Source organism: Schistocerca serialis, chromosome 9 (genome assembly GCF_023864345.2).
Source record: "Schistocerca serialis cubense isolate TAMUIC-IGC-003099 chromosome 9, iqSchSeri2.2, whole genome shotgun sequence".
NCBI lineage: Eukaryota > Metazoa > Arthropoda > Insecta > Orthoptera > Acrididae > Schistocerca > Schistocerca serialis.
The window spans coordinates 388,077,737-388,105,708 of record NC_064646.1 but is presented as its reverse complement, the minus strand read 5'-3'; the positions used below and the strand labels follow the sequence as shown (position 1 = coordinate 388,105,708).

General features: G+C 42.4%; 1 protein-coding gene across 1 annotated transcript in view; it reads right to left on the bottom strand.

Annotated features, from left to right (window-relative positions):
- The window catches only part of LOC126418457 (homeobox protein PKNOX1-like), a 714,504-nt gene that overhangs the window by 23,892 nt on the left and 662,640 nt on the right, over positions 1-27,972 (bottom strand). Inside the window, exons 4-11 of the mRNA XM_050085224.1 lie at positions 25,381-25,486; positions 25,242-25,311; positions 16,502-16,673; positions 15,966-16,229; positions 12,973-13,348; positions 9,157-9,296; positions 8,603-8,897; positions 6,764-7,127 (exon numbers count right to left, since the gene is read on the bottom strand). Coding sequence (XP_049941181.1) covers positions 6,916-7,127; positions 8,603-8,897; positions 9,157-9,296; positions 12,973-13,348; positions 15,966-16,229; positions 16,502-16,673; positions 25,242-25,311; positions 25,381-25,462 — 1,611 coding nt within the window. The 5' untranslated portion in view covers positions 25,463-25,486 and the 3' untranslated portion in view covers positions 6,764-6,915. The remainder of the gene's footprint in view (positions 1-6,763; positions 7,128-8,602; positions 8,898-9,156; positions 9,297-12,972; positions 13,349-15,965; positions 16,230-16,501; positions 16,674-25,241; positions 25,312-25,380; positions 25,487-27,972) is intronic.

The window sequence follows — 27,972 nt, the reverse complement described above, 5'->3', positions numbered from 1 at the left end:
CGTACTCCACCACGGGACTTGCCGACGACGAAATTGTCCAGATGAGCGCGGGACAGCAAGGTTAGCAGCGCGAACAATCGCGTCAGACACGTCACGTAGGACGTCATCAATACAACCCGACAAAGAGGGAGAAAACTCGACCTGTGCAGTATATAGAGACCAACGAGGTAACCTCTCCATCGGGGAGCGGGAAGGGAGCGTGATAATCAACGGGAAATGGTCACTATCACAAAGGTCGTCGTGTGGCGACCAGTGTAATGAAGGGAGGAGAGAGGGAGAAGAAAGAGAAAGATCAATGGCAGAAAAGGTACCATGACCAGCACTGAAATGAGTAGAGGAGCCATCATTAAGAAGGCACAGGTCGTGGTCTGCAATAAATTGGTCGATAAGAAGACCTCGTCTAGATGGAAAGGCACTGCCCCACAAAGGATGATGAGCATTAAAATCCCCAAGGAGGAGGAAGGGAGGAGGAAGTTGCTGAAGAAGGGTGGTGAAGGCAGCAGGTGTAAGAGTCCTGTCAGGAGGGAGATAAAGATTGCATACTGTGACTGCAGAGTGTAAGTGGACCCTAACAGCAACTGCTTCCAATGTAGTTTGGAGAGGAATCCACGTGCTAGCAATGTCTGTACGGACCAACGTACAAACGCCACCAGAAGCCCGCAAGGGTCCGACCCGATTTCGACAGAAAACACGGAACCCACGGAGGGTCGGTGAGTGAGCATCAGTAAAATGAGATTCCTGGAGAACCACACAAGCTGCTGAGTAGGACGAAAGAAGGGATTTCAATTCCGGAAGGTGACGATAGTAGCCATTACAATTCCATTGGAGAACCACAGAACGATGGTTTAAATGAGGGCTGAACACGCTAAATCCAGTCATACCGCCGGGTCCCCACCTGTCACCGACAAGGAGGGGGCGACATCCATAAACGACAGGTCAGAATCCGGTTGTGAAGCCGGGGAAGGGACCTCCGGTGACACCAGAGGCTCTTTGTCCCGGGACTTATGTTTCTTCTTCTTTTCAGGCTGAGATCGAGGAGGGCTGTGTGGCATAATGGAGCCAGCTGCAGCAAGATCAGGAACAGAAAGAGACCGGGCGACCTGGGGGCCGATAGACCGCGGCTCTCGCGGTCGCCGCGCTGCAGCAGACCTTTGACCTGGAAGGTGCCGGGAAGGGGCATCCCGGGAGAGGCGCCCTTGACCGGCAGACGCCGAAGGAGTGGGACACTTCTCCGGCTGGGGAGGGGGAGCGGCGCCCAGAGGAGAAGGTGTGGGAGCCGCAGGGGAGGGGGGAAGGAGAGGGGTCCGGGACGGGGGTAAGGAAGGGGGAGGAAGGGATGAAGATGTAACCAAGGCGTAACTAGATGTCATGGACACAGGGTGCAATCGTGCATATTTCTTACGGGCCTCTGTGTAGCTTAAACGATCAAGAGACTTATACTCCTGTATCTTTTTTTCTTTCTTATAGACTGGGCAATCTGCTGAACGTGGAGAATGACTACCATGACAATTTACACATACAGGAGGGGGAACACAGGGACTCCCCTCATGGAGTGGACGTCCACAGTCACCACAGAGAGGGTCCTGGGTACAGCGAGAAGACATGTGGCCAAAACGCAAGCACTTAAAACACCGCATAGGAGGTGGGATGTACGGCTTCACATCACAGCGATAGACCATAATCTTAACTTTCTCAGGAAGGGTATCCCCTTCAAAGGCCAGGATAAAGGCACCAGTATCAATACGATTATCTTTAGGACCCTTCTGAACACGCCGAACAAAGTGAACACCCCGCCGTCCGAGATTGTCCCGAAGTTCCTCATCAGTTTGAAGGATGAGGTCTCTGTGAAAAATTACACCTTGTACCATATTTAGAGACTGGTGAGGGGTAATGGACACGGGAATTGTGCCAAGATGGGTACAGGCACGAAGGGCCGCAGATTGGGCAGCCGAAGCAGTTTTTATCAGTAATGAACACGACCGCATCTTGCTCAGGGAGTCCACTTCGCCGAACTTGTCTTCAATGTGTTCCACAAAGAATAAAGGTTTGACACCGGTGAAAGTATCTCCATCAGTCCTGGTGCAAACTAGATAACGGGGGAAAGGTTTTGCCCCTAGACGACGGGCCTGACCCTCCTCCCAGGGGGTAGCCACGGAAGGGAAGGCCGAAGGGGCAAGAGAAGCAGCACTTGAGGAATCAGTACCACGCAGAGAGACGGCCGCAGAAGAGCGGCCAGAGGTTTGGACCCTTATGCGTTTCATCTGCATAGCGTCCGCCCTGATACCACCCACTCCGATCAGGGCCTCTCCTCACGGGCGCCACCCAGCCACAGCAAGGGCCGTCTGGCACAGCGGCCATTGCCGGGAGTTCCGATGCTCCAGGATGACGAGCAACCACTCCAAGGCATGCATGAGGAGGTCACAGCTCAGGTATCAGAAGTGTGATCCCTGTGTGTTCAGGGGGCTCAACCAAAAGGGTACATAGCGACCCCACCACACGGGCTGGCTACCGTGCTGGCTATGCACCCTAGCATCAGACAACGACGTAGAAGAAAAGGTGGAATATACTAGGAGGGCACACGTCGGAGACACTAGGTAAGGTGCTCTTCCCCAAATGGCTCACACTACGGAAAGAGAAATTTTGGAATGGAGGTCAAACCCCAGAGGGGGACCAAGGAATGCCAAAAGGAGGAGATGATTACGCAACAAAGCCAGAGTGTAAAACCAACAGAACCAGGAGGATAGCGGGGGCCAACATAAGCAAGGACACCAATAGAGGGAGAGGAGAGGGCGAGGGGAAAGGGGTATGGAGGGGAAAGGAGGGGAAGGGAAAGGAAATGCAGCCCGGGAGAGAAAGAAGGCTGCAATGGCTCGGGGCCCCGTGCTCGCCACGCACATATCCACGAAAGAGTTGTGGACCCCCTGGGGGGAATAGAGAGAAGGAAAAGAAGTGTCTATATGCCTCCATATGAGCCACAATTTCTGTCCATACGAGCCCTAATTTCTGTTACCTTATCTTTGTGGTCATTACACGCATTATATGTTGGTAGTAGTAGAATCGTTCTATAGTCAACCTCAAATGCTGGTTCTCTAAATTTTCTCAATAGTGTCCCCCCCCCCAAAAAAAAAAAAACCTCCTCACTCCAGGGTTCCTATTGGAGTTCTCTGAGCATCTCCATAATACTTGCATGTTGTTCAAATCTACCAGTATGAACCGACATGGTAGGGATCCCAAACATTTGACCAGTACTCAAGAATGGATCGCACTAGTGGTGTATAAGTGGCCTCCTTTACAGATGAACCCCACTTTCCAAAAATTTTCCCAATAAACTAAAAGTCGACCATTTGCCTTCCTAACCATAATCTTGACATGCTTGCTCCATTTCATATCGCCTTGCAGTGTTATGCCCAGACATTTAAAGGATGTGACTGTGACAAGTAGGACACTATTAATGTTGCATCTGAACATTAAGGGCTTGTTTTTCTACTCATACATTTTAACTGATGTTATTCGACACTTAGAGCTAGCTGCCATACATCCCACCAACTAGAAATTTTGTCTATGTCATCTTGTATCCTTCTACAGTCACTCAATTTAGACACCTTCCCATATACCATATCATCATCAGCTCATCTGAGTGCCAGATCATTTAAGTATGTAGAAAATAATGCCACACACTTCCCAGGGGCACTCCTGACAATACCCTGGTCTCTGATGAGCACTCACCATTGAGGACAGTATAATGGGTTCTATAACTTTAGAAATTTTTGAGCTATTCTCATATATGGGAACACACTCTATATGCTCATCTCTTCATTAACAGTATGCAGTGGGGCACTATGCTTTCCAGAAATCTAGAAATATGGAATTTGCCTGTTGCCCTTCATCCATAATTTGCAGTATATCATGCGAGAAAAGGGCAAGCTGAGTTTTGCAAGGGCAATGCTTTCCAAAACCTTGCCAATTTGATGACATAAGCTTCTCAGTCTCAAGGAAATTATTACATTTATACTGAGAATATGTTCAAAAATTGTGTAGTAAACTGATTTTAAGGATATTGGTCTGTAATTTTGCGGGTCTTTTCTTTTATCCTTCTTGTATGTGAGAGTCACCAGTGCATTTTTCGAGTCACTGATCGAGAGATTCACAAATAAAGCAAGCTAAGTAAGGGGCCAATGCCATAGAGTACTCTTTGAAATACTGAATTGGGTTTCCACCTGGACCTGGTGAATTATCTGTTTTCAACTCTTTCAGTTGTTTTTCTACACCAGGGATACTTATTACCATGTTGTCCATGTGGGCGTCTGATGGCCATTGCCTGAACACTTCTGTGCACACTGTAATAAGGCTTACATACAGGAGCATCCATACAGGACCAATACATAGTAAGATGTAGTACATTACTGGATTCCTAACTTAAAACTATTTCTTGAAATTTTGCGTAGGTTTTCACATCGCAGTGGTTATCTATCGTCAATTATCTGCCAGTTAAGCTTTTCCAGCATCTCTGTGAGGCTCTCCTATGTGTCAAACAAATCTGTAGCCATTTGTGCTGTCCTTTGCTGTACATGTTCAAATATCACTTTTATCAGTCCTATATGGAACTTGAGGAATATTATAGGATGGGTTGTGTAAGTGTTTTGTAGGCAATAACCTTTGTAGACTGGCTTCATTTTCTCAGTACCATACAAAGGAACTGAAGTATGCCATCTGCTACACATACAACTAAACCTATGTGATCATTCCATTTCATATCCATACAAACTGTTAAATGCAGATATTTGTACAAGCTGACTGATTCCAACTGTCTCACTGGTATTGTAGTCATATGGCACTACATTTTTTCATTCTGTGAGGTGCCCAATTTTGCTTTTCTGAACATTTAGAGCAAGTGGCCCCACTTTGAAATCTTATGAAGATATGACTAAATATTTGGGCAGAATGTTTCAAACAGCATTTCATTATACATGGTGATTCTTATTAACATTTAAAGACTCCCAAATTGTCATAGATGATGCTGAGACAAGTAATTTAATATAAGACACATGGGGCTGCATATGTCAAGAAACACACCAAAAGTGGATGAGAAATGTTAGACATGTGACATCATCATCAGATGACGAACTTCACTACATGTGCATGTGCAGCAGTTGGACTTGAAGGGATGATTGAGTGGTGCAATACATGCATTTGGACAAATGGTACAAATTTTAAACAGCTTTTGTAAATGTGGTCTGTTGTAAACACTGAAGTTACAAAATTATTGTCCTCAGTGCAACCAATGAAAAATGTTCTTGTTTTGTGTTTCTTTCGTATTGTTCTTTCTTTTTTTTGTTTACAGACATTATTTCATAAGGAAACATAGGTCATTTACTGGTAACAATGCAATTCGGAAGTTTACACTCATTTGCTTGTAACACAATACGGTAGGTTTTTGTTGTACTGTACTTTGCAATAAACCAGCAGAGACAGCTATGCTGGTAAATAAAATAATAAATCTTACTTCAATGTGAACACACAGTTATCTAACTTTTAAAAAAAATTGCTGTCAGGCACAAGACTTAAATCCTGTGACCCATGCGCTATAGTCGTGCATGTGGGTCAGGGAGCCAGACCAACATGAATACTTCACTACCGTTGAGATGATCAGGTGTGACAGACCAACAGGCTCAACCACTGCACATGCAGCGACTTATGTTGTCTGCTGACATCACATGATCAACATTTATCATTCACTCTCATGGTACTTCCTGACCCCATATGCCCCTTATGTCTTATATTAAACTACTTGTTTCAGCATCAGCCACGTCGCTTCAGAGGCTTATAAACATTAATAAGAATCACTCTGCAGGAAACTGCATCATCTGTAAAAAGTCTGCCAGGTCACTAATGTAGACCATCAACGAAAAAAGTCTCAATAGAACACATCTGTTCATTATTCTCCATCCAAGACAACATGCCACATCCCCACCAAGAATCGTCAATCCATTCACAAACTTCACTCTGTACCCCATATGGTCGTACGATTCATAATAAGCCTAGGTGTGGTACTGAGTCAAATGCTTCTTTTGGAAGTCAAGAAATACTGTATCCACATGACTGTCTTGTTCCACAGCTTTCAGGATGTCATTTGAGAAAAGTGTAAGTTGGGTTTTGCATGATTAATGTTTTCAGAATCAATGCTGGGTGTCATGGAGGTGGTCTTTTGTTTGAAATACATCATTATATTTCAACAGATGCATGTCAAAGACAATGGTTGGCACTCCTGTTAACCTTCTTGTAGAGACTTGTAACCTGTACTTTCTTCCCATTATAATGGTGCACAACTAAGAGGGCACCTGTGTGATGTGTTCTTAACAAAAAGTGTGGCATTACTAGCGAGCACTCTGCCTCTGTCCCATGCCACACTCTCTGGTGCTAGCTACCCTGGTACTGGCAATACTGAGTAGTGCACACCATGGCATTGTTTCTGCTTCTGCCCCTACTTATCTCTGAAAATTGTTGCTGTTACTTCTTAAAATATGATGCTTAACTAGCCTTGATCACTGACAACAGCATCCTTCTTGTCATCAAAGAAGAGAGTATCTATTCTCTATTAGTTGGTGAACACCTTGCAAGGACAAATAGTTTGTAGCTGGTTCTTGGCACACTACACCACTTTCCTATTCAAAGCTGTGCAACACTACAAAAAATATTATTTGGTGATGACTGTATTTCCTCATTTACTTACTAACAGGCAATTATTACTTAAAATACTACCTACCAGAACATAGAAGCAATGCCACTGCCACCGCGTGTCACCCAGCACTTGTAATGCATGTGTGGTGGCCTCTCGTCCTTCTCCTTTCGCCCACCCCGCTCCCCCTGTGTGGTTCAGTGGCTGGCTGCAGCCGCGGGCAGCCCGAGCTGCATGTGTCATTGCTGCTGCGACTGCTGAGAGTCCTCCGAGCTGCACTCCAGCTTGAGGTCTGCACCACTCGGCACACCCCCTCTGCTTCCCCGATACGCTCCCCCGTGACAGCTCTCCATTTCACCATCCGCATCCTCATCATCTTCGTCTTCTTCCTGGCTGCTGCCTCCATCACTTTCTTCACTACTCAAAGCACCTGAACTCATCAGCGACGAATCTGTAGCAAAATATCATTGCTTAGTCACCACTCTGAGCTCCACAACGTTCATTTATAGTTGTTATGTTTTTAGCATTAAAAACTAAAATGTTAATGGCAAAACATTAACACAAAAATATCTGAAGCTGGTATCAGAACGATTTAATCCCTTTTCATGAATAAGCTAAATGGATATTCAAAGGAAAAACACCTGGAGTTAAAGTAAATGGAATTTCCATTCACTGCATAAAACTTGCAGATGATACAGCCTTAACAGCTGCTAATGAAAAACAGATGCAAATTATATTTCCTAAATTTGCAACAAAAGTGAAATGATTCAGACTCAAAATTAATAATAAAACAAAATTACCATAGTACAAGAAAAATTGGAAGAAATACAGTAGAAAAAGTTGAGAATTGTTTTTATTTAGGTACCTTACCTACAGAATATACAGACGAAGCTCAGAAATCAAAAAAAGAATTGCAACAACTTGTTGTTGTTGTGGTCTTCAGTCCTGAGACTGGTTTGATGCATGCAACAACTTACTGTGCTTTTTATGAAGGAAGACAACTAGTAGTGAACAAGTTGTCTGACGTAGAAAAGAACAATTTATCGAGACATTCATCTGGAGTGCACTCCTATATGGCAGGGGGTACTGAACACTGTTGAAGAGAGACACAAAGCACTTAAAACTGTTGGAAATATTACTCAAGAGAAGGCTGGTGAGGACTAGCTGGACAGAAGAATGAAGATGTTCTGAAAATGATCAATGGGCAGAGAAACATCATGTCTCCTATATAAAAAACAACAACAACAACTCATGCTTTTGCATTTTTCTGTGAAATGAAAATAAATGTTAATTGTATACAATCTGGGACTATCAGTTACTGAATGTGTGCTGTTATGTACAGCACATCACCTTATGCACTTATGCATGTGACAGATTATTTCCAGATGCTACAGTAAGCAAAGGGAGGAGAACTCCATGTCTGTCAATATAATGAGGGACAGAAACTTATGCTAAGTAATGCGGGAGAATCATGTGGTGTATCATGAATTGTCCTAGCAATTTGTTGCCAAAAGACAATGGGCATGACTACATGGTGGATTATTTGGTCTGACATCTGCATTTTTGTGATGGGGATTTCCCTTGAAAGAATGATTACCTATTATCTTACTTTTTTTCAGTATACTTGTTTGCGCACAGTATTATTCTCATCTACTGTTTTGACACATGGTTTCCAAAAATTTGAATTACTGATCACGTTTCACATTTCTACTTTTCATATTTTTTTTGTAGTTCTTTTTGCTTTTATTACAAAATGGTATGAAGTCTCATGTAACTCTCATCTAGTATTAGGTACTAATATTAATCCAATGCAACAATCCCACATCTAAAGAGTTTCAATGTCTCTGTAGTGCACATATCTAATATGTACATGGTATTTATGCTTCAACTGCTAACTATATAAAAATACCACAATTGATAAATTACCTGTATGCACAGTGCCATTAGACTCCGTGAGCTGTGGTTGCAGAGATGCAATATTATCAGGCCAGAAACGTTGGGCAGCTGCTTGTTTACTAGCTCCTGTACTTCCTCCACTTTTGGCCTTACGATGGCTTGCACCTCCACTGACACCACTATCACCCCCACCAGGGGCAGAAGCATCAAGCATTGGCTGAAGAATACGTCTCCGAGCATTTATAAACCAGTTGTTCACTTGGAGCAGTGTAAGGTTGGTTTGTGCAGCTATTTGACGCTTCTCATCTTCAGTGGGGTAGGGGTGCTGCAGGCAAAAATAATGATACATCACTCACTGTGTGTGTTTTTCCTCCTCCTCCTCTTCTCCTCCACTCTCTCCCTTTAATTAAATAAAGTTATCGAGATACTGCTTTCATATTTCTAAAACTTATTCATTCACTCAGTCCTTTCTATTCACTGTTCATTTTCTTATTATAATGGTGCACCACAAACATTCACAATATACACATAAACACTATGTGAAACTGGACACAAAATCAGGGATTTTCTGATAATGTACTTACAACTAAGTGCTGAAAGAGCCATGACCTCATGACACTTGTCGCATGCTTTGGCAAAACACCGCGTTTCTGTTTTTTCTTGCCCAGGTAGTCATCTTCATCATCCACTGAGCCAGGGGTAGTTGGTGCGGGAGATAGCTGACCTGCAGTGTCAAGGGAGAAAAAATGAAGAAACAATAACAGCTGCTTGCAAGTCATTACAAATTAACTAGTGTATATAGGAGCTTGATAAGAATAGTACTGGTAGTATTAATCGTTATATCACATAGAAAAAATTATGAAATGAGAGAGAGAGAGAGAGAGAAACAAGGTGTGGAAGAGGAGAAGATGCAGTTTAGCAACTATGGTTTAGATTATACCACAATACTGTAAAAGGTAAAAAGTTGAGTAGTTCAGAAGAATTCTCCTTCTTAATAAAACTGCATAAAATCACAAGTGATGACTTCATGGTTTACTCCAATCAAGAATGAGTGTTATACTGCTCAGAACATTTCAGTACTTTTTCAGTACACTCTTACTTCTTTCACTCACTCAGTAACGTACATATGTCCCCAGTTTCAACTTCTGCTCATGTCAACATATTTGTATTTAACTGATTGAAGAGGAGAACTTAAATAGCTCCGAAATCAAAATGATACTTAACCTACGAGAACAGAGGAGTGTGTGGGGAGAGAGGAGGGAAAGATTCTTTCACAAGTAGTACCATGTCACTATTCCTTGTATTATTTATCACCCACTAATAGATTTCTTGGACAGAATAAAAATTCAGAGATCTCAGAATGCCAGTTGATGACATGAGACAGTAAACTCCTACCACGCACCTGACAATACAATTTAATACTACTTCATGATATGATGTACTTTAGTGTACTTTAGCAAGTAATAAATCTGTGAATTCATAAATGCCTCCAGCTAGTTTAACCCAGTATCTTCAAGGACCTTTGCATCAACATTTTGGATGGAGATAGTTTGTCCCCAATTTTACTGGAAAGTACTGTTACTTTGAAGCACAGAATTTGTAACAGCTATCACCAGACAAGGGTTGTTCTTCCAAAAGCACTATACCTGTCCAATGTGCTGAAATGCATTTACCACTACCATTGAATTTTGGAATTGTTAGTATGATAAATTCACATGCCCAACCCCAAATATATTCACCCACTACTATAAATATTTTGACAATATTCACTGGATGAACATCTGTGTGCTTAATCTAAACATGAATCCAGATAACTGCCTTTCACTGGCCAGCTGTCTCAGCACTGTAACATGCAGACTCAAAGCTCTGAACCTTCTAAGTTCCACAAATTCTCATATTTTGTTATAGAATTAACATTACTTGGAGTACTGATATAGCATGGAATTTGACATATCTATGGATTCAGCAATGTACTGAGATGACATGATCTTGCATCCACAAGACACTCTTTAAGTGCTTGTTGTACACATGAAAGCCTCTACATAGTTTGGAAGTTACAATGTTTCGAGTAAGCACAGAAAGTACAATTGGTAGCCAGAGGTAGGTGAATGGTTTTGCCAGTCAGTAGTGCATACTGGTACAGATGATTACTTCAGAATAACTCCGCCAAGAGTAAACATATGCCATATCACTATTCATAGGATTAATTGAAACCATGATGAAAATGAGCACATTCAGAACTGAAAACTTCCCAATGCTAACCCTTACTTCAGCTGTAACATTACATATTAACTTGTTGGAGCACTGTCAGATGAAATGACTCATACTGTAGCTCTATGCAAGCATTCTAGGTCAAGCAGATCACTTTTATGTACAAGGTATCTGGTTAGACCATTATCTTGCATGCTTTTCTTTTTTTAATCTAGCTGTTGATCAATTATTCTCTTGATCAAAATTTCAGATTTTCTGTGTTCCTCCTTTCTTACTAGTTCTTTATTACAGACAGCTGAAACAGGTTCTCTCTTAATTTTTCTTGTCATTTTATCAACATCTATGATACAAAGAAGAAGCAATGGCTCCATAGCCCTGCATTATGATTTGAGAAAAATATCACAGTTCCCAAATTACTCTACATAACTTACATTAATATGACTGCCACTGCCACCACCATTATTAACAAGACCACCACCACAAAACACTATAACTGAAATGCCCTATATTTAGCACAATGTATCACAGACAATAAGTAATAACAGGGTTAGCCTCTTGCATACTACATTAATTCCCACTCTCAGAATCTACTTGAGTAATTTTTAGGATGACCTCACCTTTTCAACTTACAAATAAAATATGACAAAAGTCATGGGGTAGCAATATGCACATGCACAGATGTGGCAGTATGCATACAAAAGGTATAAAAGGGCAGTGCATTGGCAGAGATGTCATTTGTACTCAGGTCATTCATGTGAAAATGTTTCTGACATAATTATGGCTTCACAATGGGAACTAACAGACTTTGAATGCAGAATGATAGTTGGTGCCAGACACATGGGACTTTGCATTTTGAAAATCATTAGGGAATTAAATATTCCAAGATACACAGTGTCAAGAGTGTGATGAGAATATCAAATTTCAGGCTTTACCTCTCACCACTTAACTACCGTGAGGAGCGGTGTTTGTGTAGCGTTGTCAGTGCTAAAAGATAAGAATGGTGTGTGAAATAACCAAAGAAATCCATGTAGGATGTATGACAAATGTATTCTTTAGGACAGTGCAGCCAAATATGGAGTTAATTGGCTAGCATCCAAATATGGAGTTAATTGGCTATGGCAGGAGATGAGTGCCTTTGCCAACAGCACATCATCGCCTGCAGTACGTCTCCTGGGCTTGTGACCATATCAGTTGTATGCCAGATGAACAAAAAACTGTGGCCTGATCAGATGCGTCCTGATTTCAGTTGATAAGAACTGATGGTAGTGTTCGAGTGTGGCACAGATGCCATGAAGTCATGCACCCAAGTTGACAACGAGTCTCTCCGCAAGCTGGTACTGGTTCCATAATTGTGTGGTCTGTGTTTACATGGAATGGACTGGATCCAAGTTCCCAAACAAAGATGGAATTTTTATGGATGACAATGTGTCATGTCACCAGGTCACAGTTGTTTGCGATTGATTTGAAGAACATTCTGGACAATTCAAGAGAATGATTTGGCCACCCGATTGCCCAACATGAACCCCACTTAACATTTATGGGACATAATCGGGAGGTCGGTTTCTGCACAAAATTCTGTGCTGGCAACACTTTGCAATTATGGACAGCTACAGCAACAGCATGGCTCAATATTTCTGCAGGGAACTTCCAACAACTTGAGTCCATGCCCTGTTGAAAATGTTGCACTGTCCCACCCAAAAGGAAGTCCGACACAATATTAGGAGGTATACCACGACTTTTGTCATGGTAACGATGTCAATTGTGTATGAGCTGCTGAAGACTGTTCTGTAAATTATTTTGACAACAAATACAAGATATGATCAACTGAACTACTGTGCATCATTTCTCTCCATCATGAGAACTTGCAGCACAACCATCTATACAGAATCTCTCCGCCTTTGCAAATGATAGACTAACAAAATGCCAATTTTTGTCTCACTATGAAAGAATTCTTTGCCAGACAGAAAGCTTTTCTTGCTTTATTATCAATCAGTTCTGTGTAGTTCAGCTAACAGTCACAGTGTCACAGCATCTGTTCAGCAGATCATGGTCAGAAGTTGAAAGTAAACAGAGCTGTGTTAACATTTCCTGTTTGCTCCTCCCCTCTTTAAACCAATAAGTTAACTGTCGTTAATGGGCACCAGTTCAGATGCATAATTACAGTTGAGAAAAAAAATAAAATATCTAACCTTGGAGAAGACTGGCATCAGACGGAGGTGGACACGGGTTGGCGCCAATCTGAGACAGTGGTGTGCTACCGTGGACAACACCCGGTGACAGTGGTGGACCTTGCGAAGGGGGAACTGCAACAGCAGAAGTGGGAGGCAAGTGCACTGGAGCAGCGACGAGCCCCTGAGGCGTGTGTACCATCTGGTAAGCCAGCTGCGCAGCTGCTGCTGCGGCTGCTGCCGCCGCGGCACTCGCCTGTTGATGGGCCGGAACGGGGACCGGGCCCGTCGCTGGACCACCGCCACCAGCCACGACGTGCTGCGGGTGCTGAGGCATCAGCACTGTCCCGGCGGCAGCGGCAGCTGCGAGCTGAACGCCCCCTGCAGAGGACACCACCTGTCAAACACGTACCAACGCGGTGACTCGTGGGGGTGCAGTCCACTGGTGACGATTACGGTTCCTCCACTAATGGGTTACAGACCCTGAAGGTAGCACACATCATTAACTACAAGCAAAACTGTTGTTTACCATCACGTATGCGACTGGCCACAGTGAATAAAGGTGGGTCTCTGCAGTAATCAACATATAAAGCACTAAACATTTGCGATGTAATCAACATATAAAGCACTAAACATTTGCGATAATGAGGGACTATACTGATTTAAAGGGTGGCTCAAAAAAACCTTCACAAAACGACTTGGCACATCAGACATACAACAAGGATCAGTAATCACATAGGAGCCAGGGATCACAAAGGCCATCTGGGACTACTAAATAGCATTGCATTTATTTAGACACATATTACAAATGGACACCCACTAGAGGAGAAGCACAAAGTTTTGTCCAGATGCTTCGAGACATGCCAGACATCAGTGCTGCACTGAATGGCACACCCTCTCAAAGATATCTGGTGTATCTCAAAGACATCCTGCTGCCACAACAATCCTGCCCACTACATCATATGATCATGTAATGGGTGTTCATACATAAAACCCTTCAGATATCACCACAGGAAAAAATCAGTTGAAGACAGATTGGGTGGTTGTGGTGGTCATGCAACTGGCCCACCATTACCAATCCAGCAGCCAGGAAAGGTAGCCTGCAGATGTGCCCTCACTTGTCTGCTGAAATGCTGGGAGTTCTATAGTGCTGAAATAGAATGTGATGACAAATAGGCATGGGAACATCATTCAGCATGTCCAGCAGAACCTCTCCCAGGAATAAGAGATACATGCATCCACCACGTTGGTCCAGGAGAATATACAGTCCAATTAAACACGATGATTCAGCCCACACGTGGCCATAGCACCTTCTTGTGGTGTTTGCGATCCCCGGTTCTGGGTGATTAATTATCCTTGTTGTACGCCTGATGTGCAATATCAGTCTGTAAATGTTTTTTAAAATCACCCTGTACAACCACATGTATTAGAAAAACAAAAAGTGCAAAATAATTAACTAATGTGAGGAAGAAGAAATGAAACGTTTAGTACAGCAGCATACTCACTGCACCACAAAACTCTAAGGAAAAGGATGTGAGGGCTTTTTAAACTGCTCTTTAACAATTAGATCTTTTTAAGCAGAGAATTTAGTCAGTTCAGTAGGGATGACAGAGGAATCTGGACACAACCTGATGAAGGAAAGATTGCAATATTTGCCAGATTTGATTTACAAAACCTTCTGGAGATCTAAATCAGGATGACTGTTTCTGATGTCAGCTGCTCCTGAGAAGGAGACCAGAGTCTTAATTCTGTGTCATATCATTCAGCATAAGAGAAAGTATCAGAAGTGCCCAAACCACGTGAAACAAGATAACAGTGAATAAACACTCATCACAGCCATCCAGTTCAGAAACACCCTTGAAACTGCAGAACAGATCAGGATCAGGCATTGGACAATCCTTTCCCTAGCACCTAAGAAAGAACAGCTCTGTAAAATTCCCGCATTGTTGTTTGGGTAAAGGCCTGACTTTGACTTTTGATTTAAGAAATTCCTTTCACTGACAAGACAATTTGACAAACATCTTAAAATGTTCCTGTACTTCTAAGTGAGGAATACAGCAAACTTCTTTATATATATATGGTTATAATAGAGGGAAAGATTCCACGTAGGAAATATATATCTAAAAACAAAGATGATGTGACTTACCAAATGAAAGTGCTGGCATATATATATAAGGAAAAGAAAAAAAAGGAGGGTACAGTGGGAGAGAAGCACCTTAAGAGTTAAACTGGCTTACCATAATACTACAAAAATTAAAATGTACACACTAATTAAAATATTATTCATTGAAAATCACGTTTGCTATGATTGCTTGTAAATATTTTTATTGATCAACAGTTTCAACAGATCTGTGCTGTCATCATCGGATCCTGTAACATTTAACAGAACTTCATTATCTTTACAAACTTGCAAGCCACATAATAGTGTTGCATCACTTTACAGTAAAAAGTAGCAAGGAACATCAGCACGTCAAACATTGTGATGTTAGGTGAATGAATGGGCTAGGACATCAGCACAATGTAATTATGTGTTTTATATTTGTGGTATTTAATGTCTGAAATGCTGATTTTCCTTGTTGCTTTTATCTGTAAAGTGACACAATGTCACTATGTGGCTTGCAAGTTGGTGAAGATCATTAACTTCTGTTAATATGTTTCAAGATCCAATAACAACAGCACAGATCTGTCAAAACTGGTAATCAATAAAACGGCTAACAAGCTATTTTGGCAAACCTGATTTTTTAAGAATAATATAACAATCCAGTTCACCCCAAACAGTTGACACAATGTCAAACGCAAGTATAACTAATTCAAATGCCATACTAACCATAAAAACAGAAAAAAAATGTGGTATAACAGTAGAACTGGATTGTAAATACTTCTAGCAGCTGAACAGTCAAAAATTCAACCTTACACACAATCAAAGTTGCTACTGATTTTAACAGTACTAGTATTAGTGTATGCAGCACAGCAGTTTGACTGTAGTTATGGACCCAGCAGCATCTGTTACATACCTGGAGAGGATGTGGGGATGGAGGGTAAGGTGCGCTGCCCCCAGCAGCAGGGCTGTTGGAGTTTGAGCTACTGCTATGGCTGCCACTGTGGCTCCCACTGTGGTTATTGCTGTCATAACTGGCATAGTCTGACCTCAACAGGTTCTCACTCTGCATCTTGCCCTTGAGGCACGTAATATAGCGGTTGCAAAAGTCCTTGCACAACTCTTGCACCTTCTCCAATTCTAAGAGATGGATGCGTAACACCTGTATTGCCTTAATCATCTGAAAAAATAAACAGATATTGATTTTACTACATATAAACACTGTGATAATAAGAAATGTCGCACAGAGGACTTTTCATTTTATTTCTACACTGAAAAGCTGTAGACAGAGTTCAAGTAAGTTTGTAAAATTCCCACTATCACTCTTACACTGCAGTGGTCCACATCACATTATATGCCAAGTCACATTCCATGCACATCATAATGAACCAGTAAATCAGCCATACTACTCCATCACTGAACTACTTATAAAATGTCACATTTAGTACTTACAAGGCCATCCACCTCTGGGTCATTGAGAAGGAAGGGTTTGCGGTCCCGTTCTTGGTGCTGTACAAAGGCTTGGATATCCATATTAAAGCTTTCCGAATTGGGACACTCAGCTGACTGAGTTGCCTGTTCACAGCGCTCAAACAGCAAGGCCAGGAGAGGAAACAGCGGATGCCTTTAAAAGTAGAAAGTTTGGCCTTATTAACACTAATTTTATTGAGCCTGTGCATACAATGTTATATCCATCATGCTTCTCTGAACAGCCTTAAAAAAAAAAACACATATACAAAAACACATACAGGTGCACGTGTGCGACTCTCTGGATAGCCATATTGTGCTGGTTGAACACAGATTTTATTGAAAAAACTGACACACATTTTGCACCAATTGATTCTGCATATGTAATTGCTATTTAGAATGAAATCTTTCATTATATGCTAGATTGTGCACTGCAAGCCGGATAGGAAGAAAATTAAAACAATACACTTGAGCACGATTTGGACATAAATCTCTAGCTCTCTTGGCCATTGGTTAACAATTAGAGCTCTGCATTGTGCCACACTGTGCAAAAGAAAGGTCCACTGTTCTATTACATGTTTCTTACTACCCTAAGCTTCAGTGCAGTTTCCTACTCTGATGACTGACTGGCATCGCAATAAGATACAAAGCAGTCAATGCCTTTACCACAACAGAGTGTTGATCTCCACATGAAATAATTCGCTCAGCAAAAGAATATTTGGTCTTGTTAATAACAAAACTAATTTGCCATGTAAACACCAATTACTTGATTGTAAGCATCATTCCCCCTTCTCTCTTAATCTCCCTCCTCCCCTCCTCTCCCAAGCTGCTCTGTAATAGTAATCAATTGCAACAACAAGCGTTATGATATACTTCAGACACACACAGCTAGGAAATGCACGGCTGAATTTGAAATGGTGGCTCAATATCCCCATAGGGTTGCACCTTGCTCAGTCTGTTTTCATGCCCAGTAGCTAAATTTGCTACAAAAATAGTTTTTACTTGTGATCCTTTAGTCTAAATTGTCTGAGCACTGGCAAATTATGTTGATTTAAATAAAAATACAAGTGGAAATAACATAAGATATTAATAAAATGATAAAAAGGGTTGTATTCTTTAGAATAACTGATGTGGGTGACACCAAAGCTTTTCTTACTGAAAAAACTTATGATTTACTCAGCACACAAATAATCTAACAGTGGTCCTACAAATACACATTTCAGCATAAATAAAGTAACAATAGTAAGTAATAACAATAATAGTAAAATTCAGTAAAGATTGTGTGACTGCAATTTAGATTCATCAGATATAAATTAAACATCAATGATTCATGGAAAAAAAAGTCCCATTCGGTTAAACTAGTCACAAGTTGTTTACTAACTCTGGTACTCAACGTATCAAAACTTCTGTAATCATGAGTAGATTCAAACAGACCAACCAGTAATATTTTCAAAATGCAGCCAAAATAAATCAAAGTTAAAACACTCCCTAAAAATAAAAATTTTAACTGGTTGACAAATCTTGAGTTCCACTCAGCGCAAAATTTTTCTGAGCACAAATGAGTTTTGAAGTATTCTTGTGGCCACTTGCCACCCAAAATCTATCACTTTACACGGTCTAACCACCTATCTCCAACATACACACTACCTCCACAATTGTCCACAGTATAATGACAAGGAGTGCCCTTTTGTGCATGCTTATAAGCCCTCAATTTGTCTTCCAGTTCTTATAATGAACACAAAAATACATAAAATGGACCTCCATTTAAAATTCACACATTTCACAAATTCGCAATGTCTATTGACATTAACAAACTGATAGTAGGGTTAAGTTGGAACGTCAGTGGTGTTTGTTGCAGGATTCTAGTGTGAGTTGTTTATGAGATACTGTATTTTATAAAAGTTCCCACACCGACACTTGCACAATGCTTTTGGTAGCACACACTAAAGAACAACACAAGTGCATACACTAGCTATGTGGATTCTGACCAGTAACGAGACTACCACAGCCTGAGGGATCTTTCCAGAATGAGATTTTCACTGGCTGTGGCTAAGCCATGTCTCCGCAGTATCCTTTCTTCCAGGAGTGCTAGTTCTGCAAGATTCGCAGGAGAGCTTCTGTGAAGTTTGGAAAGTAGGGGACGAGGTATTGGCGGAAGTAAAGCTGTGAGGACGGGGCGTGTGTCGTGCTTGGGTAGCTCAGATGGTAGAGCACTTGCCTGTGAAAGGCAAAGGTCCCGAGTTCGAGTTTGGTCCCACATACAGTTTTAATCTGCCAGGACGTTTCAGGTTGATAAATAATTGTTGACATGGTTGATGTCTGTTGGGATATATTGCCACATACATCACACAATAACGAACTGCATATTTCCTACACACTCCATACACCACAAGCATGTCAGCTTTTACTGCATTGGTAAATCCCTTCATCCACTCACGAACTATCGCTTGGACTGTCACACACTAAGTAGCAATGAGCTCAAGGAACACACAAACACACTGTACGCAAATGTAACAACATCATACCTAGCAACTACTCAGGTTGAATGGCACAAACAAATGTCGATGTGGAACTTTTAAAAAAACGCTATCTCATACTCAATGCACACTAAAATCTTGCAAAAAACACCACAGGCGTTCCAGTTTACCCTACTTTCAGTTTGTTAATGTCAATACGCATTGTTACATTTAAAAAAAGTGTACGTTTGCACAAAAAAGACACTATCTACATATTACTACAGTCTGTTGATTGGCTAACAATACAAGCCCTTGACTAAGAACCCATTCTTTGAAAACCACACAACAATAACAGTTTCCATTTCCGCAATATCTGCAGTGCAAGTTTTAGGTGGTTCAGCCTCTATGTACAAACGACCTACCTATGGCCCCCTGTACCAGGAGTTTTGTTGTATGCTGATGATTTCAGAGCACAAATCATTCCACTGTGAGCTCTATCTGCAACAGCATTGAAGCACTATGCCTCATCAACGTGTCTATCGTCATCGTCGCCACCGCATGCCAGTTTACAAACACATAATTAGCTTGGAAAATAAACTTGGAGGAAACGGCACTGCACAATCTGTGATTCTTAATGGACCTATTTTTTTTCGTGGATATCGAGTTAATTTTTCACTTGACGTTGCGACTGGAGCAGCTGGCATTGGGTGGTTTACACTCGCAATTGTCCGCTGTGAGAACGCATCGCTACCTGGACTAGAATGTTTTGCCGGCCGAGATGTCATCGCCTACAAGACCTGGCACTGTGGAATCAACCCGAAGACGCAAAGTAGACCTAGTTTTGTTTATAGTAATATGCCTTTTACTCTGTATACCCGTTCTTGTAGGAAAGTTTCTAATGATGAGAAAATACTTGTATGGATGAAAGGACTTGGTGTACTTGCTGAAAATGTAACAGTAACTGGTGATATTACTTTTTATTATAATTATTAATAAAGTTTCTTCCTTGACTCCTGTAACTGGGGACTTTGAATCAATGGAAGACACACACACTAATGCTCTTTAAGAAGTATCAAGATACTACAGTACAAACCTGCTTAAACCAAATCCCTCTAAGACACAAGTATGTGCTTTCCATTTAGCTGCTCAGAAATTAAATGTGATCTCGTCAGAGATTAAAGTGGAGCTATGTAATAATCTAAAGTACCTAGGAACACACTTGACAGATTTCTTACATATGTGAAGTTCTGCATGAAAAACAAGTTGAAAGTTGCCACTATGTACAATCTACTTAAAAAGTTGGCTGGTTCACAGTGGGGTAGTCAAGTCAAACCAATTCAGACTTCTGCAGTGACATTGTGTTATTTCACTGCAGAGTATGCATATTATGCTTGATGTACTCAAATCACACCAAACAGGTGGATGTAGCCATTAACGCCACATGCAGTCTTATACCAGGCTGTTTAAAATCTACTCCAACTGTGTGACTTTGCTACCTGGCAGGAATAGCTACAGCCTATGTTCGAAGAGAAACAGGTGCGAACAACGAAAGGAAGAACATGGAGCAGGAGGTAACTCAACTATTATATGGTCATGAAATGCACATGCAAAGGCTGAAATCCAGGAGGAGCTTTCTCAGAAAAATCTGATGTACTCATAGTCACAGACAAAATAGCCTCATTACAACTGCGGAAAGTGAAAGATCCCTCTTCCCCATGGTTGGAAAAATCTGAAACTCTGCTACCTGGAAGGGACAAGGGAAGGCTGTGACATGGAATTCTTTGAATAAACTGGGATCAGGAGTGGGCAGATCCAATGCCAATGTGGCAAGATGGGGCTGTGGCAAAGAAGACAATGTCAAGTGCGACTGTGGAGAAGATCAGACAGTTAACATATTCTTCAGAGCCAACTGCGTCTACCTCCTGCATGGAAGATGACATACTTCAAGCTTTGGAGAACACACTAGAAGTAGCCAGGCTTTGGTCAAATTTTATGTAATATACTGTTTGATAACTGTGTACACGTGTATGCTTTTGACACAATACTACTACTACTGTTACTACTACTGTCACCACTACTTATAATAATAATAATAATAATAATAATAGTAAAATATTTCGATTGCTACTTACTGTAAAGATGATATACTGAGTTGCAGACATGCACAGTGGAAATACTATTACTCATTTAGCTTTCGGTCAAAGCCTTCCTCAGAAAAATCACTCTCTCTCTCTCTCTCTCTCTCTCTCTCTCTCTCTCTCTCTCTCTCTCTCTCACACACACACACACACACACACACACACACACACACACACACACGTTGCATCCCACAACTACCCTTCTGACCTGGTACAGAAGCAAATAACCAGAGCCACTTCCTCATCCCCTCAAACCCAAAATCCCCCACAGAAGAACCACAAAAGTGCCCCACTTGTGACAGGATACTTTCCGGGACTGGACCAGACTCTGAATGTGGCTCTCCAGCAGGGATACGACTTCCTCAAATCCTGCCCTGAAATGAGATCCATCCTTCACGAAATCCGCCCCACTCCACCAAGAGTGTCTTTCCGCCATCCACCTAACCTTCATAACCTGTTAGTTCATCCCTATGAAATCCCCAAACCACCTTCCCTACCCTCTGGCTCCTATCCTTGTAACCGCCCCCGGTGTAAAACCTGTCCCATGCACCCTCCTACCACCACCTACTCCAGTCCTGTAACCCGGAAGGTGTACACGATCAAAGGCAGAGCCACATGTGAAAGCACCCACGTGATTTACCAACTGACCTGCCTACACTGTGATGCATTCTATGTGGGAATGACCAGCAACAAACTGTCCATTCGCATGAATGGACACAGGCAGACAGTGTTTGTTGGTAATGAGGATCACCCTGTGGCTAAACATGCCTTGGTGCACGGCCAGCACATCTTGGCACAGTGTTACACCGTCCAGGTTATCTGGATACTTCCCACCAACACCAACCTATCTGAACTCCGGAGATGGGAACTTGCTCTTCAATATATCCTCTCTTCCCGTTACCCACCAGGCCTCAATCTCCGCTAATTTCAAGTTGCCGCCGCTCACACCTCACCTGTCATTCAACATCATCTTTGCCTCTGCACTTCCGCCTCGACTGACATCTCTGCCCAAACTCTTTGTCTTTAAATATGTCTGCTTGTGTCTGTATATGTGTGGATGGATATGTGTGTGTGTGCGCGCGCGAGTGTATACCCATCCTTTTTTCCCCCTAAGGTAAGTCTTTCCGCTCCCGGGATTGGAATGACTCCTTACCCTCTCCCTTAAAACCTACACCCTTTTGTCTTTCCCTCTCCTTCCCTCTTTCCTGATGAGGCAACAGTTTGTTGCGAAAGCTTGAATTTTGTGTGTATGTATGTGTGTGTTTGTGTTTCTATCGACCTGCCAGCGCTTTCGTATGGTAAGTCACATCATCTTTAAGGTGTGCTTGGTTGTGTGAATGAATGAGTGTGTGTGTGTGTGTTTCATTTTCTTTTCTGAAGAAGGCTTTGGCCAAAAGCTAAATGCATGAGTCTTTTCATTGTGCCTGTCTGCAACTCACCATGTCATCTTTGCAGTGAGTAGCAAGCAGTCTTTTTGCTTATAGAGATGATATTCCAACCTGTTTCATAAAATATTTTGTTTTACAAATAAACATATGGATTAACTATAAATAAATAAACTCAATGTAACCTATCACTAAACTTCAATTGCTCAGCTACCACATAATTTTTGTGAGAGTTTTGTAATAGAATTTTAAATTCACACTGTTTACCATCATAGGGTCCTAGTGGTGTCTTACACCCATTTCAATGAGATCCTGGCACTAAGTGCAACAAGTTTGGTTGAAATTGCCTCGTACTTTCCACAGCTATCGTGGACTGTACACCCACACACAGATTCATCCATTTTCTTATACACGGTCAGTCATAAATGAAGAAAACTATTCTGAGGGCTGCATACTACTGTGCGCAACATGTCAAGAACAATTTTCGTCTTTCACATGAACTTGTTTGTTTACAAAACAACGGAAAACTTTAACCATTTAATGAGATAATGAAGGCCCTCAATATGTAGAGACCTTACCCTCCCACTCATATGTCACATGACACACCAAAATCATGATCTGAATTAGCCAGTTCTGTAAAGACATAGGGAAAATTGCACTTCTGTGTTCATGTTATCGCTCTTTCCTCCAAGGTTTTGTAGGCACATAGGGCTACTCAAAAGTTCCCTTCACATTCCAAGATTTTATTAAATTTAGTTGTTCCGTTTACTGAAATAGCTACAAAGGATTCCACTTTCATTGCACAATGTATGACACAATGCACAAAATATTTTTCCTTATTTACGTATCACCCTGTATGTACACTGCTGGACACTAAAACTACAACAGCAAGATGGCGGCGTGTAACAAAAACACAATTTGGCACGAACTGGACTACATGCTTCGATACACAAACAGTCACCATTTGGGGGAGCTGTACAGGGTAAAAATTGTAGGGGAAGACAAAGATTGGAATACATCCGAGAAATAATTGAGGGTGAGGTTTCAGCTGCTACTCTGAGATGAAGAAGATGGCACAATAGAGGAATCGTGGTGGGCCACATGACACCATGATGAAGCACCCTCCCTCTAGACCCTCCAAACCACCCGAGTCTCCCCTCCCGCCTCCCTAAAAAACGAACAAATTTAATTACGTGTTCTTCCAAATAGATGTTTTACTTACAATAACAAAAATTATGTTATCTGCTGTCCTTCTTGATGTCACCCAGAATAACAAAGTGATTTATTGTTCATTTTGTCTTCTCGACAAACTACAAGGGTCACTCCAAAAGAAATGCACACAATTTTTTTTAATCCATCTTTTATTCTACATGTTTGAAAGTTTTACAGTGTATAGATACATCCTTTAGGAACAATATTTTCATTTCTCCACATAATTTCTATCCATCTCAACTGCCTTACGCCATCTTGGAACCAGCACCTGTATACCTGCATGGTAAAATTCTGGACCAATCTGTTGACTGACATGTGGCCGTGCATTGTCGTGCAACAGCAAAACATCCTGCTTTTGCCGATGTGGCCGAACACAACTCAGTCGACCTTGAAGTTTCTTCAGTGTCATCACATATGCATCAGAATTTATGGTGGTTCCACTTGGCATGATGTCCACAAGCAAGAGTCCTTCGGAATCGAAAAACACCGAAGCCATAACGTTTCCAGCAGAAGGTGAGGTTTAGAATGTTTTTTTTCCTTGGGTGAATTTGCATGGTGCCACTCCATTGATTGCCTCTTCGTCTCTGGTGAAAAATAATGGAGCCATGTTTCATCACCTGTCCAATTCTTCCAAGAAATTCATCTCCGCCATTCTTGTACTGTTCCAAAAGTTCGCTGCACACCGTTTTTCTTGTTTCTTTGTGAACCACTGTCAACATCCTGGGAACCCACCTTACACAAACCATTTTTAACGCCATCACTTTCGGTATTCTGCAAACACTTCCTTCCCCTGTCCCAACGTAGCGTGACAATTCGTTCACTGCTGGCCGAGCGGTTCTAGGCGCTCAGTCTGGAACCGCGCGACTGCTACGGTCGCAGGTTCGAATCCTGCTTCGGGCATGGATGTGTTTGATGTCCTTAGGTTAGTTAGGTTTAAGTAGTTTTAAGTTCTAGGGGACTGATGACCACAGTAGTTAAGTCCCATAGTGCTCAGAGCCATTTGAACCAGCCAATTCGTTCACTGTGATGCGTCTGTCAGCAGTCATAAATTCGTTAACTCTCTGCACATTGTCTGGAATGCGTGCAGTATGAGACCTGGCGCTGCGAGGACAATCCTCAATATTACCGTGCCCGCTTTCATTACGTAACCTGCTTGCCCACCGACTAACTGTACTGCGATCGACAGCAGCATCTCCATACACCTTTTTCAACCTTTTGTGGATGTTTCCCACTATCATGTTTTCACAGCACAGGAATTCAATGACAGCACGTTGCTTCTGACGAACGTCAAGTGTATAGCAGCCATCTTGAAGACATGCTGTGACGGTGCCACTCACGGGAACAGGTTGAACTAAGTTTGAAAACAAGCGGGAAGGATGTATCTACACACTGTAAAACTTTCACACATGCAGAATGAAAATGTATTTTTACAAAAATAGTGTGCAATTCTTTTGGAGTGACCGCCGTATTTAATGATTAGACTGGCTAAAATCAAATGTATAGGCGTCAGATGTACGGTTTGCCGGGTACTGACTTGTAGACGGAGCGCTTGTCCGCCTCGAACTGCGCCTGGTCGGGCGGGCCGAAGCCCGCGGGCGCGCCGCCTCCACCGCCGCCGCCGCCCCCGCCAGCCGCGGCGCCGCCCCCGGCCGCAGTCTGCTGCTCGGCGCCGCCCCCAGCCTGTGTCATGGCGACGCCTCCACCGCTCTCCGTCTGCTCATAGCCCGGCGTCACCATCGCGCTGCCCTCTTGCATCTCCCGCGACACTCATGCGCACGTCTGCACAAACAACACACAAAAACCTAGAAATTACACCCGGTTCTAGTAAAAATAGTTTCGACCTAAGTCTACAGCCGCAAAGCGCTGAAACATTCGTTTTAAACAGAAAAAAAGCACTGAAGAAATCCAAAGGAGAAAACGAAAGATTCAAATTACAGTGAACAAAGAACATACAGACTGCGTGCAAATAAGGAAATCGAAAAGCGAGGACTGTTCGAAAGTAAGGAACAATCGGTTGCGAAATGGAAACCGCAGAGAAAATCAAAACTGTTTGATCTGCAACAGTTAGCTAAACCTTGCAGCTACTTCTCTGCGCCGCCCCGACTTAGACATCTGTCGTCGCGTTATACCAGCTTTCCAATATCCTCGTCATAGAACGCTTTCCGACAATTTCCTACGTTGGACTGTTCGTCCAAAATGTAAAATGGATCAGTGCAGTAAAAGAAGGCCTGAAAAAAGTAGCGGTAACACAATACGATACAGAAAACAGTAAAAAAAATTTTAGCACAAAATTCACGACAGGTCAGTTCAAAAATGGCTTTGAGCACTATGGGACTTAACATCTGAGGTCATCAGTCCCTTAGAACTTAGAACTACTTAAACCCAACTAACCTAAGGACATCACACAAATCCATGCCCGAGGCACGATTCGAACCTGCGACCGTAGCAGCAGCGCGGTTCCGGACTGAAGCGCCTAGAACCGCTCGGCCACCGCGGCCGGCCAAGTCAGTTGACGTGGGAAAAGAAAGGCTAGACCAACTTAGTGAACTGAACTTGAAAAAAGACCGCCATCTGGTATTAACTGATGATGTTTTTTCACACGAGCCAGCCGAGGTGGCCGTGCGGTTCTAGGCGCTGCAGTCTGGAACCGCGAGACCTCTACAGTCGCAGGTTCGAATCCTGCCTCGGGCATGGATGTGTGTGATGTCCTTAGGTTAGTTCGGTTTAACTAGTTCTAAGTTCTAGGGGACTAATGATCTCAGAAGTTGAGTCCCATAGTGCTCAGAGCCATTTGAACCATTTTCACAGGATATGTTTCGCTTCGTTAAAGCAGCATCTTCAGGCTACGTGTACTTTCTGCCTCGACTCCAACTAAGCTGTGAACTTTTGTCGGTTTTTGGCGCCCCTAGTTATAGTTGACTGTAGATTCGACTCCTGACGCCCTCTAGGCCTACTGGAAGTCTTGTTTTTCAGAGTTTACACTGATATTCTGTGGAACATACATTTTTTTCGACTCTGGTAGCGGAGAGATACTAATAAATCAGGTGCCGGACTCCGTCTTGTTTAATTAAAAACTCCGTCCCGTTTATTGGCATCCAGCTAGTAAACGTAACAGTGTAACTCACAGGCCCTGAAGAAGAAGACTGGCTGGTCGTCGATTTATTGTGCGTGCAATTTAAACAACAAGTCGGCTGTGCATTCAAAAGCACACCACTAATCAATCACACCGAGAAAACTTGAGAGAACACTTGAATATGATAGCCAGTGGAACATTTTAACTGATTAAAGTTTCTAGCAGTGTGTATGAGAGAAGAGGTAAGATGGATGGAGTAATGAGCGACCCTTATATATAAAGGGTGATTCACCTGTCCCAATCGATGGGTTTAATGCAACCTGCAACACCATCAAAAATCATGTGACAAATTTTCGTATTCTCTCGCTCACTACAAGCAAACTAATCGTTCAACAGAAAAAATTAACAGGACCTATTTGTAGGAAATTTAATCTAGTCACATTTCTACACTGGTGTAAGATTTCACTTGAAAATGGCTCTGAGCACTATGGGACTTAACTTCTGAGGTCACCAGTCCCCTAGAACTTAGAACTACTTAAACCTAACTAACCTAAGGACATCACACAGTTCCATGCCCGAGGCAGGATTGGGACCTGCGACCGTAGCGGTCGCGCGGTTCCAGACTGTAGCGCCTAGAACCGCTCGGCCACCCCGGCCGGCAGATTTCACTTGAGGCCACAGTTTTCGAGTCATTCAAGAAAAACTCATTTATTTGTTGTTTTTTTAATACTTTGAAAACTCAAGCCTCTGGCGAAAATGTACAACGGTACAAAATTTAACCACTTTAAATTCCCAACAAAAAGATCCCGTTCATCTTTTGTGTAGGACTAACAGTTTGTGTGTAGCGAGCGAGAGAATATGAAAATGATGCACGTGGTTTTTGGAGGCACTGCGGGTTAGATTAAACCCATCGATAAAGCTGAATCACCCTGTATATAATTTAGACTCAATTTATGCGGCTTGATCATGAAATCGAGAGCCAATTACTTGCTAACAACTATTGCAAACTAAGCTTTTCACACTCGCCGGAAGACTACTTACCAGCAGGCAGTGCCACCCGCGCACAAGCAAAGGTATTCCGCCCCATGAGTCAGGTCGGATGCAATTTATACGTGCACGCTGAAGTTTAACCGGGATGCGACTCCGAAGCTAATTATCTCCGGACACGAGGCGAATGTTGGCCCCCCTAAGA